Source organism: Rhamphochromis sp. 'chilingali' (assembly GCF_963969265.1).
Source record: "Rhamphochromis sp. 'chilingali' genome assembly, chromosome: 17".
NCBI classification, from domain to species: Eukaryota; Metazoa; Chordata; class Actinopteri; order Cichliformes; family Cichlidae; genus Rhamphochromis; species Rhamphochromis sp. 'chilingali'.
In genome coordinates, this window is record NC_137944.1 from 28,127,749 (window position 1) to 28,145,830 (window position 18,082).

The window sequence follows — 18,082 nt, forward strand, 5'->3', positions numbered from 1 at the left end:
GGCACAGCAAAGGGAATGAGACTTTAAGCTACAGTCTGAGGCTGACCTGAGCATTTGTATTAACGGTCTAAATAACAGTTTGATTACAATTTTTAAGGCATTGTATCCAAGAATGGCAACTTCTTGGCAATTTACACTTATTCTGTGCATGCTGCTGATGGCGTGTGGAGGCTTGAGCCTGGCTAGTGAAGAAGCAGAACCCCGAAATTCTCAAACAGACACTGGGACGGGCTCAAACTCTAACGCAACTGAAGAGGGTGGTCATGGAGCGGTGCCCATCACTACACTGCCTATTGTGACCTGGAAGTGGCATCACGTCACCACACAGTACCTGGTGGCTCTGTGGATCCTGGTTGCCTGGCTCTGCAAACTCAGTAAGTCTTGCAAAGCCAAATTGATGGAAGTGCTCTTCTTCCGGCATTATAAACTCCTCTGCACCCAAGAAATTTTGTAATTTTTAAATATGTATGTAGTTTAGGGTTATTCTGATCATCTATTTTTGTCACTGGGTCAATTTCTTAATTGTTTTAATTATTTCTCAAGGAAGTGCTCACAAAATAAATAAAAATAGTTATAAAAAAAGAGTGTGTAAGTTCACTTATATTCAAATAGGGCCAAATCTTATATCACAAGGGAGGATTCAGGGTCATCTGATCCAGGCCTAACAGTATGCTTAGCAAAACGGAAAGTTTTAAGCCTAATCTTAAAAGCAGACATGGTTTGCTACAGGCTCTCCCTCCCATTCTATTTTTAAATAATCTAGGAACCACAAGTAAGCCCACTGTCTGAGAGCAGAGTGTTCTAATGGGGTTATATGGTACTATAAAGTTATTAAGATAAGACGGGGCCTGATTATTTAAGACTTTGTAAGTGAGGAGCAGGTTTTTGAATTCAATTCTGGATTTAACAGGGAGCCAATCAAGAGAAGCCAAAACAGGAGAAATATGCTCTCTCTTTCTAGTCCCTGTCAGTATTCTTGCTGCAGCATTTTGGATTAACTGAAGGCTTTTCAGGGAGTTTTTAGAACATCCAGATAATAATGAATTACAGTAGTCTAGCCTGGAAGTAATAAATGCATGAACTAGTTTTTCAGCGTCACTGTGAGACAGAATGTTAAAAATTACCCCAAGTTTGGTGGCCAAGCTAATGTCATCCAGAGTAAGCATCTGGTTAGATACCATATTTCTATGATTTTATGGCCAAGTACAATAACCGAATTTTTCTTTGAATTTAGAAGCAGAAAATTGGAGGTCAACCAAGTCTTTATCTTTAAGACCTTTCTGCAGTTTGTGTTATCTGGCTTTATGGATAGATAAAGTTGTGTTTCATGTGCATAGCAGGGACAATGTAAGGTATGCCTTTTAATGATATTGCCTAAAGGAAGCATGTTGATCATAATCAGGATTGAAATATTAATTAATGGTAGGACTTCTTTGAGCAGTCTTATAGGAATGGGGTCTAAAAGACATGTTGATAGTTTGGAGGAAGCAATAAGTTAAGTTAACTCAGAAAGATCAATTTGAGAAAAAGACTAAATGAATATCAGTGGTACAGAAAGTGGTTACATCTGTGAAATGATTATGAGTAATTTTTCTTTAATGGTTAAATTTTCATTCGTGAAGAAATTCATGAAGTCAGTACCAGTGCTGTCAGCGTTAATCTCGTTAAAACCGCTCTAACGCTTTTACGCCGTGCAGCCCCGCACACTGCGCTAACTCGCTAATGGAGATTTGCCGCGTTAATGCAGTTATGGCGTTAACATCATTTTAACGAGATTAACGCTGACAGCACTAGTCAGTACCAGTTAACATTAAATGAATGGCTTGCTCAACAGAGTTCTTACTTTTTGTTCGCCTGGAAACAAGGCTAAAGAGAAATGTAGGGTTTTTCTTAATTTCTTTAATCAGTGATGAACATGATTGATGAAGATGTTCCAGCTTCCCAGCAGTCGCAAACACTTTTTAGAGGCTAAATGATGATCTTCAAAATTAGTGATACGCCATTTCCTCTCCAGCTTATGACTAATCTGCATTAAGGCACATCTTTGACAGTTAGCAAAATGTTATAACTTAACATTGTTGACCTAATGAGACAATTTTTATTAAGCCATCAGGTAGGACTGAATAAGGTGATATTATATTGCTTATATTGTAATTACTGATAAATTACAGCTGGTGACATGACTTTTCATGGCTTATTGGAACTCACATTCTCCACCTCTTCAATTATTTTCCCCCCATGTCATTCCTCATTATTACACATGACTTAATTTCTGAACATCTATAGTTTTATTTCATTGCATATGTGAATTGGATGGGTTGTTACCAAGATCTGGTGAGAATATCATTTCAATAGCACCTTTAGAAATATATTTGCTTAGAAAACTGGTGACTTATCTTACCTGCTATATATCTGTCCACAGTCCCTAAATAAAATAAAATATATAAATAAAATATTGCAACAGTTGCAAATGATCAAATGGAGTTTTATGTATATGGTTTTACTTAAAGTGCAGTGAAGGTTTGAATGTTTGCCAGCTCCTACCTGACTACAAGCAGACTGGCTTAAAATCAAAGGTTGTTACAAAGGTTGATAGTATTGATTAATGGTTCTTGTCTTGATCTTTTTTTTCTCCTCTCAGTCATTGAGTCCAACCACCATGTCACCAACGTCATACCCGAGAGCGTCCTGCTCATCTGCTTCGGTTTTGTTTTGGGTGGCATGATTTGGGGTGCAGACAAGATGCAGACCTTCAGGCTGACCCCGACAGTCTTCTTCTATTTCCTGTTGCCTCAAGTCATTCTGGACGCAGGCTACCACATGCCAAACAAACTGTTCTTCACCAACCTGGGTGCCATCTTGGTCTATGCTGTCATTGGGACCTGCTGGAATGCTGCCAGTTTGGGGCTGTCGCTGTGGGGGTGTCACATGGGAGGATTCATGGGTAAGAGAGGATTTTTATTTTGTTTCATTTCAGCAAACCTGCTACCACGGCTCACATAGAGGAAGTGATGTCAAAGCTCAGCGGCCCGAGACGAGAGATGGACTCAAACGCAGATTCAACCTGAGACTCGAGAAAGTGATAAACAAAAGAACTTTATCTAACAATGGCGTGATGCACAAGGTGAACAGAGCTAAGGTTGTGAACTGAGCAGGGACTATGAACATGAACTGTGAGACTAAGGGAAGGTTGCAAATAACATGAAGTGTGAGAGGACACTATGCTGGCTGGAATTGGGATCTTGGTGGGGGAAGCAGAGACAGGTCAAAGGTAAAAAAAAAAAAAGGTCAAGAAATTTCCAGTTAACTCTGTCAAATGCTTTTTCTGCATCTAAAGAAAATATTGTAGTTTTGATGTTTTTACTGTATGAGTAGTCTATTAAATTAAATAATCTACGTGCGTTTGTTGATGAGTGCCTACCTTTTATGAAACCAGTTGGGTCAGGATGAATTAAGAGGGGGGTTATTTTCTCTAGTCTCTTTGAGAGAGCTTTGCAGATTATTTTAAGGTCTACATTTATAAGGGATATTGGACGATAGCTTGAGGGAAATAAAGGGTCTTTTCCTGGTTTTAGCAAGAGATTAATGTTTGCAGAATTCATATTTGATGGAAATCTGCCGTCTTCTTTGATTTCCAACGACGTTCTGTAAAAAACTGGTGCTAAAATCGTCCAGAATTCTTTGTAAAATTCTGCAGGAAAGCCATCTGGACCTGGAGCCTTATTATTGGGCATGCTTATCAGGGCTTCCTGGAGTTCACCTGATGTCAGTGGCGAATCCAGTGCCATTGCTTGAGTGTCTAATAATTTTGGAAGAGTTATGTTGTCCAAAAACTGATCAATTTCCTTTTTAGATGGGTTTATTTGTGGTGAATACAACGTCTTATAGAAATCCCTGAAAATGTTGTTTATTTGTTTCGGGTCACATATTGTGTTCCTAGATGAATCTTGAACAGCACATATAGTTGTTTTTTCTTAATTTATTTTTAGCTGGTTTGCCAGAAATTGACCGGATTTATTACCATGTTCATAATTTTGTAAGCGTAGTCTTTGTACTAAGAATTTTTTTTAATCAATCATCTCATTTAAATCTAGTTTTGTTTTGCGTATTTTGTTCAATGTTTCCTGATCTTGGTGGGACACGTAGGCTTCTTCTAGTGATTTTTTGTTTTTTTATCATTTCTGAATATTTTTGTTTTCTTGTTTCTTTTTATGTGATGGGAAATAAATTTTTTCTGGTTTTTCTGGTTCTTGCCTGAGACGAGTAAATGTTGATCCAAGGCCTAAGCTGAAAACACAAAGACCGAGAGGTCACACAAGGTTTTAGCTGATGATCTGGTGGAGAGTGCAGGTCAGAGTTGGTCTTAAATACTGTGCACTGATTGCGGTCAATGAGCCAGCATGAGTGGAGTCAGGATCTCGGGAGAGAAGTGGAAAACTACTCCAGGAAGACCAACACTCACTGGATCATGGCACTTTTAATGCTCTAAGTGGGAGTCTATAGAGATTAATTTGCCTTTGGAACGAGCATCAAGTGGCCACTAGAGGAACTGCAGTTTGTAGTACTTCAGCCTTGGCTTTGTTTTTTTGCCTTGAAATTTGTTCTGGAAACAAAGACACGTCACACAAATGATATTTCTACATCCGTGGTGACTCAGGAAAGCTGCCTGAGAAGAGTTTTCTTTAGTATAAAACCAATCCTTTAAAACATTCCTTTTACTCTTTGTTTGGATACATTAAACATCGACATCACTAACAGCTAATTTGACTTCCTTTTAACACTTCATCAAAATGCAGACAAATGAAAAAAAGATTTAAGTGGATTTTTAGTTCATTACAGCTCCAGGTTTGTCTGAGACTTTATACCAGGAGCCCCCAATCCAAGTCCACGAGGGCCGGTGTCCCTGCAGGTTTTAGATGTGTCCTTGATCCATCACAGCTGATTTAAAAGGATAAATTGCCTTCTCAACATGTCTTCAAGTTCTCCAGAGGCCTGGTAATGAACTAATCACGTGATTCAGGTTTGTGGACCCAGGGTGAGATCTAAAACCTGCAGGGACACCGGCCCTCATGGACTGGGATTGGGGACCCCTGCCTTAAACCTTTGGGTGAAGAATACTGAGTCTGACCACTGCCAAACCAATGCACTGGATGAGACTGGAGAGAGATTTGACATGGACTTTTCCTACCAATAAATGAGAATGTTTTACCAAATGACACAGCATTTCATTCCAGCATTTCAGTTTGCAGCAAAGTGCCAGATTGATCATAGTTACAGTACAATTGAGCAAAACTGAATATATTTCCTGCTCTTTGTATCTGTACAGGTGACCTGGACATCAGTCTGCTGCAGTACCTTCTTTTTGGCAGTCTGATGGCTGCTGTGGACCCCGTGGCCGTCATCGCTGTGTTTGAGCAGGTCCACGTTAACGACGTCCTCTTTATCATAGTGTTTGGAGAGTCGCTGCTCAACGATGGTGTAACAGTGGTTCGTATGCATCATTGCTTTGTTTAGCGTTACTTAAGTAGCATAACAGTTTGTGAGTTTGCTGAGACACCCATCATAGCAATGTAGTAGAGTAAGTAAACACTTGGGCCCTCTAGTGTAAGAGTTTTACAAATTGCACATGCAATGTGCAATTTGTAAAAGGAAACTATGAAAGGTCAGTTTGGTAACAAAATGCATTTATGTAACTATAGCATGTTGTACTGCATAAGGACAGTGAAACAAAATCTGACCAGCTGAATTCTTTCCTCCTTCCTTCGTCTCTGTAAATGTACAGTCGTGGTGAAAAGAAAAAAGCTCTTTTACGTATCAGGACATAGTAAATAATATCTGGTCCTTAATAGTCTCAAAATTAGGTGAATCAAACCAGAGGTGTCATGAGTTTGCAGCGCTTGCAGACCCATTTGGAGTGTTAAGTTGAAGACCAAGATGCAGATATGCAGAAAAAGAAGAAATAAACAGAAAATACACCTTTATTGATTAAAATGTCCAGCAACAACATAACATTAACAAAAGCAGCTGGAGTAACACTAGGGAACACACTGGGAGTAAAGAGACAGTCTGACAAGGACTAAGAAGAAGACAGAATTATTTATGTACAGTGGTGTGAAAAAGTGTTTGCTCTGCCATGCAGGCCATTTCTGCCCAGTGTCTAACTTATGATGGAGTCATGAACTCTGACCAGGACTGAGGCAAGTTAGGCCTGCAGTTATTTGGATGTTGTTCTGGGTTCTTTTGTGACCTCTTGGTTGAGTTGTTACTGAACTCTTGGAAAAATCAGAATCAGAATCAGAGAGACTTAATTTATCCCCAAGGGGCAATTAAGATACAACAGAGCAGCATGATGTTAAAAACAAGGACGGGGCGTAAACAGGCAAAACGAATGAGAAAAAAAATACTTAAAATACACAGTATATACACAGTTTTAAAATTAAAGTCACTGAATAAGTGAATAAAAAACTGTAGGTGACTAAAAGTGAATAAACTGTCGGCAGTATAAAAAGAGTGTAGAGTAGTTTATGTTTATGGTGTGGGAAATGGGCTTATTGGCTGGAGTTAAAAAGCAGAGTGGCTTTCAGACAAAGGTGGCTCGCTGCATTTTCTCCTCCTGCAGAAAATGCAGTGGAGGCGCCGCCCAGAGAGGGAGCCGTTGAAATGCGGCGTGAAGAATGTGAGAGGGGTCATTAATAATTTTGGCTGCCTGTCTAAGGGCCTGTTGGCTGAAAAACCTGTTCAACAGTTCTGACAGGCAGGCCAATGATTTTAGAGCACACTGATGCAGTGTGCTGCAGTCTGTTCCTGTTCTGAAGGCTGAGGGAGTGGAGCCAGCAGGAGATGGAGAAGGTCATGATGCCTTCCAGGAAGGCATAGTAAAAAGTCATCATGATGGGTGTGCTGACTCCAAAGTAGTTGAGTTTCCTAAGGAGGTATAGCCATTGGTAGTCAAAGGAGCTTGCAAAGAAAAGCGACTGAGAACCTTCACAGACATATAGCCATTGGTGGCACCTCTGTGTTGGCAGAGAATTTCAGGAGGTTGTCAGAGATGGTTCCCAGGTATTTGTATACCTCAACTACCTCCACTGGCTTCCCATGGATGGTGGTGGTGACTGAAGCAGCCAGATCCCTCTGCCTACTGGAGATGGTCACCACCATCTCTTTGGTTTTGCTCACGTTCAGTTCAAGTTTGGAGCTGTTACATCACTCTACAAACTCCCGCATGCTCAGCACCCTCACCTAAATCATAAGGCGTTGCCATGTTGAGAATGTGATAGAAGTTTTTCTCCTGTTGAATGGTACAAGCTAGAATGGACAAGTCTGGAAAACATTTTTACCAGATGACCAGTCATTAATTTTTCTTCCATCCAATTTTTCTTTCATCTCTTAGGTGCTCTTCAATGTGTTTGATGCATTTGTGTCACTGGGAGGATCCCAAATTGATGCTGCAGAAATTGCTAAAGGAATAGGTAAGACATGACATTTATTAAGCTGTTAATAGAGAATTTCTCAGTGCATGCAGCTGACTGCATGTTTCCACAACCTTATAAACTAGGGCTGAGTGATGAAGTCACTTGCGTGAATCACAAAACATTTCTTCCACTGAAAATGATTTGTCCAGATGAACAGAATTTACTTTTTGGGACTCTCTCTCCACAGTTTCCTTCTTTGTGGTTGCATTTGGTGGTTCCCTTGTGGGCATAGCATTCGGCCTACTAATTTCACTTCTGACCAGATGCACAAAAAATGTCAAGATCATCGAGCCAGGCTTCATCTTTGTCATGGGATACCTTTCCTACCTGACTGCTGAGATGCTTTCTCTGTCTGCTATCCTTTCGTGAGTATTTCACAATTGAAATATCATTTATTTTGTTGTGTCTTATCCATTTTCTATATGTAAAAATGTAGTAAACATATTTAGATGCACACAATTTATATTTGTGTTTCCTTCTGTAGGACTACATTCTGCGGTGTGTTATGTCAGAAGTACGTCAGAGCAAACATGCATGAGCATTCAGTCCAAACTGTCAAATATGCCATGAAGGTTTTCGCCAACGGATCAGAAACCATCATCTTTGTTTTCCTCGGTATCTCGGCCATCGATAAGGTTATCTGGGTTTGGAACACGGGCTTCATCCTCCTCACAGTCTTCTTCGTCTTTGTGTATAGATTCATTGGTGAGATTTGGTCCTTTTGCTATCACATGCACACATTGTGATTTAAAGGTTTGTGTGTTATACAAAGAAATTTTCTGTGTTTGTACTGCAGGTGTGTTTTTCCTCACCTGGATCCTTAACAGGTACAGGCTGGTCCCGCTGGAATTCATAGATCAGGTGATTATGAGCTACGGTGGCCTACGAGGGGCTGTTGCGTATGGCCTGGCTGTGATGCTGGATGAAAACAAGATAAAAGAGAAAAACCTGATGGTCTGCACTACACTCATTGTGGTTTACTTCACTGTCATCTGGCAGGTAGTGAAAGTTTGGTTTTTGTTATTAAATGTATACATTATTTTCTTTCTTCTTACACAGTCCGCATTAGAGCTAAAGGTTTGCACATTACTGCTTCACATTGTTGCAGGGAATGACGATGAAACCTCTGGTCACGTGGCTGAAAGTAAAGAGAGCTGAAGTGAAAGAGCTCACACTCCTAGAAAAAATGACAAACAAGGTAAATCTTAAAAAACATCTCATGTTTCACCTACACAACCATTTTCTGTCCAGTTATTAGAGTCCTTCTCCTTTCTTTAGATGTTTAATCACACTCTGGTCGCCATAGAAGACATATCAGGACAAATAGGACACAACTGTCAGAGGAGCAAGTATGAAAAGACTTGATACATAAATTCAAAATGCCTTTTCATTTTAAAATAGGCTACAGTGATCTGTTTTCTTTTTGCTAAGGTGGAAGTATTTTGAGGAGAAGTGGATGTCGAGGATTTTGATGAAGCCGTCTGCAAGGAAGAAACAAGACCAAGTCTTTGATGTCTTCCATCAGCTGAACCTCAAGGATGCTATGGAATATGTGACTGAAGTGAGCATCATTTGTACATTTTAAGTATATTTTGCTGAAATGCTCATTTTGGAAAACTAATAAGTTTGCCGCATGTAAAGAAAGCTCTGTCTTCTTCTGTTGCAGGGCGAGCGTAGAGGCTCACTGGAATTTATCCGTAAAGAAAGTGTTGCTATTGATTTCAGGAAAAAGTTTGAAAGTGAACACTCAGAGGACATGCCTGGCATGAGGGCGAACATGTCAAATGGTCACTGTGCAAAGCCCACTACGAGGTAAGCAATCTGGATTTTTCTGATAATAAGAGGAGAGCTAAAAGCAGACTTACAAGCCATTATATAATTGGGTGGTGATGAATCAGAGGCCACAAAAAATTATTTTAATTTGAAGAAAAATCTAACTAGCTAACTAGGAGCACTGCAACTATTCAGTGCCTGAAAACAGCTCATTTCACAACCATATTTTAAAATATAAACCAGAGGGAACATAGCCCTTTTAATATTCTAGTATTACTTTAAATCACTGACACGATTGTCTTCCTCTGTACTAGAGACCCTATTCCATCAGTAAGCGTGGAAATGCACGAGCACGCCATGAAGGCTAAGAACGAAGCTGAGGTAGTTAACGCTCACAACCTTCTGGATCAGCATCTTTACAAGAGCAGGAAGCAGGTAATGAGCACATTCAGTCATCACATGGAGGGCTTACTAAAGCAGCTTAGTGCTGCACTTTCATTTCATTGGAGACAAAATGTTAAATGTTGTCATTGTGTTACTTAAATTTGTAAGTCTTAGTTCAAGCACCATGATCAAAGACATTCCTTTGTTTCTGACCTCCCCAGCCTGTTGGTGGGGGAGGCTGTAGTGTTTTATTATGGGCACATCCTACGGTTAGCGTTCTGTTTCTTATTTAGTGAGGATGTTTTACTTCCTGCCTTTTTGACCTCACCTGTGTTTGTGTATGTTGAGACCATTGGAGGGGTTAAGCCATATACAGGGTAGATGATCCTTTTTGTGTGCAGGAGGTCACACAAATGCACACCCGAACACAAACACACACACACGTGCACACACACATTCTTGCACATGCACACACACACACAGATGCTTGCACATACATGCACACACACATACACATTCACACACACACACACACACACAGATGCTCGCACATGTATGCACACACACACACACACATAGATCCTCGCACATACATGTACACACACACACACACACACACACACACACACACACACACACACACACACAAAATCAAAGTAAAATCAAAACAAAAAATGCATATGTAACACTTTTCTTATGTCCTGCTCATGCCAGTCACTCAATTCCCGTGAAAAGATATGAAAGGTTATTCTACTGTTCTCCTTAAAGGTGACACTAATAAAACGAATAAAAAATATATATATATCAGTCAGGACCACGGTAGAAAGATATTTCCAGGAATCAGCATCAACAGATGCAAATGATCAAGTCAGGCACAGCAGTTACAGATGCAACTGTGAGCAGTTTCATGCACCTCAAATCCAGCTGCCTGAGATTTATATTTGTAGAATTTGTATATTTGTATATCAGCACTGAGACCAGCTGAATTGCCTGGACTGTGGCTGAGCTTGACTTCATGGTCTTCATGGTTTGTTTTTATCAGTGAGTTTTCTTTTCTTGTTCATAGCATCGCCACAGGTTCAGTCGCAGCAAATTCATAATCAACAAAGATGAGAAAGAAGTCCAGGAGATCTTCAAGAGAACCATGAAGAACCGAATGGAGTCATTCCAGCCTGCAAAGACGGGCGTTTCACCAAAGACGGTCATCAAGCACACAAAGAAGGAACACCAGCAGAAGGTAAAGAGAAAGAGAGGGAATGAGTTTACCACAAAGAGCAAAGAGCTGATTATGTCTTTGTGAGGTTCAGTGAAGAAGAAAAGTGTCTTTTGCAAATACGGCCCTTACTGATTCTTTATTTTCAGTTCTGTTTTTTGTTGTACAAAATAGTAAATAATTCCCTATTGAGCCTTTATTAAACTTCCTTGAAATAATATTCATAAACTCTCTTCCATGTGTGAAAGTGGACAAAAATATTGGATTTTGCTTCTTGAAGTAAAATTTAAGTAAAATCAATCTTTTTTTAAAATTTTTCTTTTGTCTGTTTGGTACAGTTTCAATTCCAAAAAAAAGGAAGTTGTTTAAAATATATTATTATTATATATATAATTACTACAAAATTCCAATGATTTGTACATCTCACAAATCTATATTTGATTCAAAATAGAGCAAAATAGAATCATAAAACATATCATATGTTTAAACTGAGAAATTAAACTCAGAAGATGTCAATTTTTAAGAAAGATATTTATTTTGAATTTGATGGCAGCAATACATCTCAAAAGAGTTAGGACATCTCCATGTTTACCACTGTGTGCCAGCACACAGAACAGCCCATAAACTTCCCGACATTCCCTGAAAAATATGTTGTCTGGTCAGTCCAAAACTCAGGACCATGACACTTTGGCCCAAAGAAGATAGAAGTGTCCGGATCATGTTCACAAATGGCTTCTTCTTTGGAGGACAGAGCTCTGACCTGCATTTGTTGATTAACTTGATTAACTTGTTAATGAGCCCATGCAGTGATTTCCATGGCAGAATTGTGTTTTTAATGCCGCGCTGCCTGAGAGCCAGAAAATTACCTAAATCCAATATTGATTTTTAACATTGCCCCTTTTGCAGATCCTTTACATTTCTTGTTGATATTATGTACTATAGATGCTGAGATATTCAGTGTCTTCACAATTTTACATTAAGGAACTAGGAATTAGTGTGAAGTTATCGCACAATTTGTAGACCCAGATTTTTGCAGATTTGTGCCCATCTTTGCTTCTGAGACACTGAGACTTATTTAAGGTGCTCTTTTTCCTTCCAGTCATTACTGACCTGATGCCACTTAACCTAAAAAGCTGAAAAATGTTCCTCCAAGCTTTTCTTATTGTTTTTATAGTTTTCCAGCTTTTAATTGTCCTGCTCCAAGTCTTTTTGTGTTGCTGTCATCCAATTCAACATGAGCTAATATTGTTCTTAAAATGGCAAATTATTTCTGATTTATTGTGAATAAAATCAAGGCGTTGCTGTTTTTTTACTGGGATTATACCATTTTAGCAGACATAAATTGATATTTAAGTGCTTCTGTTTTTTATCATGTTATGCAGGGCTGAATGATTCCATCCAATCTCTTCCTCTTGTCCTTGTCAGGGTAACGGGGGGCTTGAAGCCTATCTCAGCTACTGTAGGACTGGACAGGTCGTCAGTCTGTCGCAGAGCTAACACGCAGAGACACAAAACTATTCCCACTCATATTCACACCTATGGGCAAAATAGAGTTAACCTAACCCTACCAACAGAATGTCTTGAGAGGACCTTCTTGCTGGGAGGCAACTGTGCTCATCACCGACCATAACAGTGCCAATCTCTGCTTCATACTGCTGCAGAGAACAATATTCAAATATATTTAAAGTATTGTGTAATAAATGTATCATATTGGTTTATTACCAGAGCTCATATAGAACTTTAAGACCGATACCTACACAGATATTTTTAAAAAGTTAAATATTCCTTTATACCTTTTTCTTTTCAGATACATGAAACACTAGTAGACATGATACATTTGTGATGTCTAATTATTTCCTCAATTCAGCTGGTTGTTGTTTGTAGTGTTGCAAACATGCTTGTTGCCATCAGGGAAGTTGCAGAGTGCCCTCTGCTAGACAAAATATGTAACAGCAACATTGGTAGCATAGTTGAAGGCCATTGGTCTTGTCTCTTTTTTTACTTCACCTTCCATGTTTTTTGAAACATAGCGTGTGATCAAATGACTCTTCCTCCTCTTACAGATGCCAAAAGGAAAGTCAATAAGCCAGACTAAACTCTCCTATTCGGGTGATGAAGGTTTGTACGTCTGCTTTTGTTGTTGTTGTTGTTGTTGTTGTTGTTTTATAGATTTAAAACAAATTTTCTCATTTTCATTTATAGATTTTGGGTTCTCAGAGGGAGATAGCGCCTCTGGCTATGACTTGCCATACCCTTCTTTCCCCATGAGAGATTCCAAACCAGGAGGTAAAATAATCCACTTTCTACATCCCGTATGAAAATGAGAGAAAACATATTTTTCAGAAATAATTAAGAGCAGAAAATGCTTTTACTATAAACACAAAGATTACAACATATAACAGAGGGAACTAAATAGACAGTACATATGCAATACATTTAAAAAAGGTGAAGTACATGTGTGAAAACAACGCATTATCATAGGATTATTATAGAATTGCCTAATTCTGTTCTCACTCTGCAAGCGAACACTTATAAAACATTTTGACAGCACTGAGTCATGTTGAGTTTGATTTATGTACACAGACAAGAAGGACCAAGCACAATGAAAATCTGCAGACATAAAGAGTTATATAGATTTAGCATCTAGAGAACAGAGGTAATCTAATAAAATATGAAGTACTGCTCAGGTGCATTAATAAAAAGGAGCAGCCAATAATAGTGTCACTTGTATAAAAAAAATAATAATAATGCAGAGAACAGCAATGTCTCCAATATTGAACCCTGAGGTACTAATTCAGTTTTTTTCTTTCATCAAGGTGGGATTGAGAACTCAGCCTTTGTGTCAGATTTGTACCCCACGGAGTCATTGCAGATCCCTCCTTGGCTGGCAGAGGGTGAGCTCGACAGCAGCATGGTGGCTCCGTCACTGCGAGCCCAGGCAAGCCCGCCCACATCACCGATGGAAATGCGCCACCTGGGGCTTCTTCGTGTCAGCACTCGCTCCACTGACACAAAGCAGATGAACAATGATCAATTGCCGCTGCCACCAACACATCCTCCTCCTTCACCTCCCAGTAGCCACATGTAACTGGATCCCAATCCCAACACCCTGTTCTGTCTCACTTGAACCTGGGACAAAGACATAAAACAAACCTCAGACATCTACTCTCATATTGACAAGGAAATGTTTTCTTTTCCGTAGCTGTGTTTAGCTTCTGTGTTTCTACACAGAACATACACAGTTTCAAACCTCTGTGCTCTTCAAACAACCCCTGCTGTTTTTAGGTTCAGCCTTCACTTGACAAAGAAAAACTGCACTGAAACAAATCCTTCATGTTCAACATAAAAGATATGTTGAACACCCTCATATAATCTGTGGTTTGTAGTGAATCTGCCATTGAAAACCATTATTTAAGGATTTTTAAAAATATCTTAATATGATGCCAAAACTTTTCAAATGATGTGGATTTTCTCTATATAGCAATAATAACAACAGGGTTTAAATAGAGTGATTTAAAATAGTTTGTGAATCTATAATCCATAGATTCGTATTGCACAATACAACGAAAGCTTTCACCACCAGGGGGCACTATTTTCCCTGTCAATGTGAGACATACTATTACTAGCATAATAAAATCCTGCATAGGTCAATGATGCACATGGATGTTCACATCTTCCATTCATCACGCAGGATCTTTGTAAGCTTTCGAGTAGGCGTAAGGATGGTTCCACAGTATGTGGCATCAACTTTCACACATGGGTGGATCTACAAGGGGGCATGGGGTCAAATAAAATACTTTTTATTATTTTTATTTTTTAAAAATAAAAATAATCTCTTGCCATCCCTATAGTGCAGCCCTAGTTTTGCATGCGATGGTTTTGTTTATAAAAAAAAAAAGAAGCTAGCATTAACACTTTGAGCACAGCTGAATATAAACTGAATATGAATTCTAAAACTGAATTTATTGCATAGTGTTACCGCCAACCCCCACCCCACACACACTTCACCCTTAAAAAATGGTTCATCCCATAGTGGTGCCCAGCTTTAATTCTTGTTGTCAGTAGCAATCAACCTATGATTGTGCCAGAGCACATTTTGAATGAACACCATGGACATGGATTGTTACACTCTGGAATTGGAGTGAAGGTGAGTGTTCTTAACCCTCTGGGGTTATTGGTATTTTTTTGTTTTTGTTTTTTTATTTGGTTGTTAAGTAAGAGGGGAACGTTTGGGGAGTGATTGCAGCGAGAAAAAGTGAGTTATGAGATGTGAGAGATTTGTGACGTTTAGCGTGTTTGGAGTGTGTAGTTCGTGCGTTGTCTTGTCTTGTGTACTCAGTGTAGTGTAGTTGTTGTTTTGTGTGTTGTGTGTGGCTTCTTATTCAGACACCTGATTGCTTTGTAATTTCAATTTTAGTAGTATTTTTGAATGGTTGTACAAAAACACCTGAGGCATTGGCTGCATTTTTAGGTACAACTTTATTGTTTAAAAAATTTGCACAAAACATTTTAAAGTTTATATTTGCATTTCAAGCTATGAAAATAATTCACTAAAAATATTTGTGGTTATTACATTAAAAATTATATAAGATTTTCCTACTAGGATTTTATGTTTGTTTTTTTTTGTGTGATTTCAGATAAACTGTGTTAATACAGTATGTCAATAAAAAAAAATAACTATAAATTTCAACATGTGAAATTGTGCTGAAAAGGACGATACCAAGCAAGGCTAATCTAGGTAAATATAAAGGTCAAATCAAAAGTAATCAAAAATGGCCAATTAAATTGTGGGCCTTAGAGGGTTAACCAAGTAAAATATGAAAAATTAGGTTTAAATTTTTGGTCAAAAGTGTGTTCATGAAAGTGCAGATTTCTGTCATTTTGTTTAAATTTAAGCATGAAACAATTTTAACATTTCTAATAAAAAAAAAGTTTGAAACTTAAGTTAGAATTGTGTTTGTAAATGAACCATCCCATTTTGAGTAGCTTTCTGGATTTTGTACTTATTGGGCTACATACTTATTATATAGGCTATACAGTATATACAATCAAAATTCACATGTTTTATTGCATGTTTAATTATGTGGGCTAAAGATAAGAAGAAAGTTGTAGACTATATTTATATGAAGCATGTATATACTTACTGCATTTGATGTATGTTAACCATATATGGATGTAGCACTTGCATACGTGCAAACAAGAAATATGGCTTTGATTTTGATTTCCATGTCAGCCTTAGAACATTTCTTTAGATCTAACTGTGAGGCAAACACACTGCAGTGGGAACTATTTAAACATTTGCACAGATTCAATGCACTCATCTCAAGATTCATAGCACAGTTCAGATTCTTAGCATAGCGATACCGCTTTTTAAAAAATCTTTTTAGGATTTTGGGGGGTTCTGTGGTTTTATTTGGGGGGGTGGGGGAGACTTTAGAACCTGAAGTAAATGCTCTTGACACACTCACATGCGCTTCTGGACAGAGACCTCAGATGTTGTTCCTGGGTAAGTATCAGAGTAAGAATCTGGTTAGATACCATATTTCTAGGAATTTTAGGGCCAAGTACAACAATCTCAATTTGATCTGAATTTAGAAGCAGAAAGTTGGAGGTACATCCAGGTCTTCACGTCTTTAAGACATTCCTGCAGTTTAACTAATTGGCGTGCTATATCTGACTTCATGGATAGATTTGGTAGAAAGTTGGGTGTCATCTGCATAGCAGTGAAAATGTATGTTATGCCTTCTAACGATACTGCTTAAGGGAAGCATCTATAATGTAAACAGAATTGGTCCTAGCACTGAAGCCTGTGAAACTCTATAATTAACCTTAGTGTGTGAAGAGAACTCTTCATTTACATGAACAAATTGGAGTCTGTTAGATTGATATGATACAAACCACTGCAGCACAGTACCTGTAATACCTACAGGATTGCTTTAATCGTGCTAATAGAATATTATGGTCGACAGTATCGAACGCTGCACTGAGGTCTAGCAGGACAAGCACAGAGATGAGTCCACTCTCAGAGGCCATAAGAAGAGCATTTGTAACCTTCACTAAAGCTGTTTCTGTGCTGTGATGAGCTCTGAAACCTGACTGAAACTCTTCAAATAAGCCATTCCTCTGCAGATGTTTGACAACTACTCTTTCAAGGATTTTTGAGCTGAAAGGAAGTTTGGAGATTGGGCAATAATTAGCTAAGACAGCTAAGACGTTTAACTACACCAGCTTGAAGCCCTGTGGTACATAGTCGATTATTAGAGATAGGTTGATCATATTTAAGACTGAAGCATTAATTAATGGTAGAACTTCTTTCAGCAGTCTTGTAGAAATGGGGTCTAAAAGACACGTTGATGGTTTGGAGAAATTACTGGAGTTAACTCAGAAAGATTACTGGTGCTGAAAGTAGCTGTAGATAATTTTACATCTGTGAGATGATTATGACTAATTATTTCTACTAGTTAAATTTTTATTTGTGAAGAAGTTCATGAAGTCATTACCAGTTAACGTTAAAGGAATGATGGGCTCAACAGTACTCTGACTTTTTGTCAGCCTGGCTACAGCGCTGAAGAGAAACCTTGTTCTTACTTTCTTCAATCAGTGATGAACAGTAAGATGTACTAGCATTAAAGAAGGCTTTTTAAGTACCAAACTATTTCTCCAGGATAAATGATGATCTTCTAAATATGTGAAACGCCTTTTCTTCTCCAGCTTACACATTATCTGCCTTAAGGTGTGCGTTTGAGAGTTATACCTGGGAGTCAAGTACTCCCAGGTATAAGCTATAGTATCCCGAGTCATAAACAGGTCAATTTATTTACAAGATAATCAACCTGTCAATCATTACTAAGGTTGGTGGAAATGTTCCTAAACTAAACGTATTCATTCAACAACCCTAACAATACCATGACAAACTGGAACAAATGGACTGGAAACTACAAACGCAGCAATGACCAGTGAATGTTTAAAATGTCACTGAATGACATCCTTTACTCCTTCTTTAATTCTTCAACCGCACACTCATACATGACCTTACTCAAAGAGGAGTAGTATACATATAAAAGGCTCAGTCCAGGATTTCTAGCCTTTCTGAAGTCACTGCTGACCACAGACTGTGTCAGGACTGAGGACACAAAGTCGCAGACAACGTAGTGAAGCGCGACAGTAGAAAGCCCTTCTGAGGTAATACGGGCACGAGAAGGCTTCTTTTCTTCAGTCAATTTATTTTTTTAAATGCTAC

The 18,082-nt window shown here is 38.6% G+C and overlaps 1 protein-coding gene across 1 annotated transcript; it reads left to right on the top strand.

Annotated features, from left to right (window-relative positions):
* Positions 1 to 112: 112 nt before the first annotated feature.
* LOC308384023 (sodium/hydrogen exchanger 3-like) lies at positions 113 to 14,461 on the top strand (the record flags this gene model as incomplete). Its single annotated transcript, XM_080862322.1, has 16 exons — positions 113 to 374; positions 2,642 to 2,944; positions 5,327 to 5,487; positions 7,391 to 7,469; positions 7,660 to 7,837; positions 7,957 to 8,177; positions 8,269 to 8,471; positions 8,581 to 8,670; positions 8,751 to 8,821; positions 8,904 to 9,033; positions 9,139 to 9,284; positions 9,560 to 9,680; positions 10,696 to 10,866; positions 12,906 to 12,960; positions 13,045 to 13,128; positions 13,659 to 14,461. The coding sequence occupies 16 exons, from the start codon at positions 113 to 115 to the stop codon at positions 13,928 to 13,930; spliced, it is 2,547 nt and encodes an 848-aa protein (XP_080718448.1). The 3' UTR covers positions 13,931 to 14,461.
* Positions 14,462 to 18,082: the final 3,621 nt, after the last annotated feature.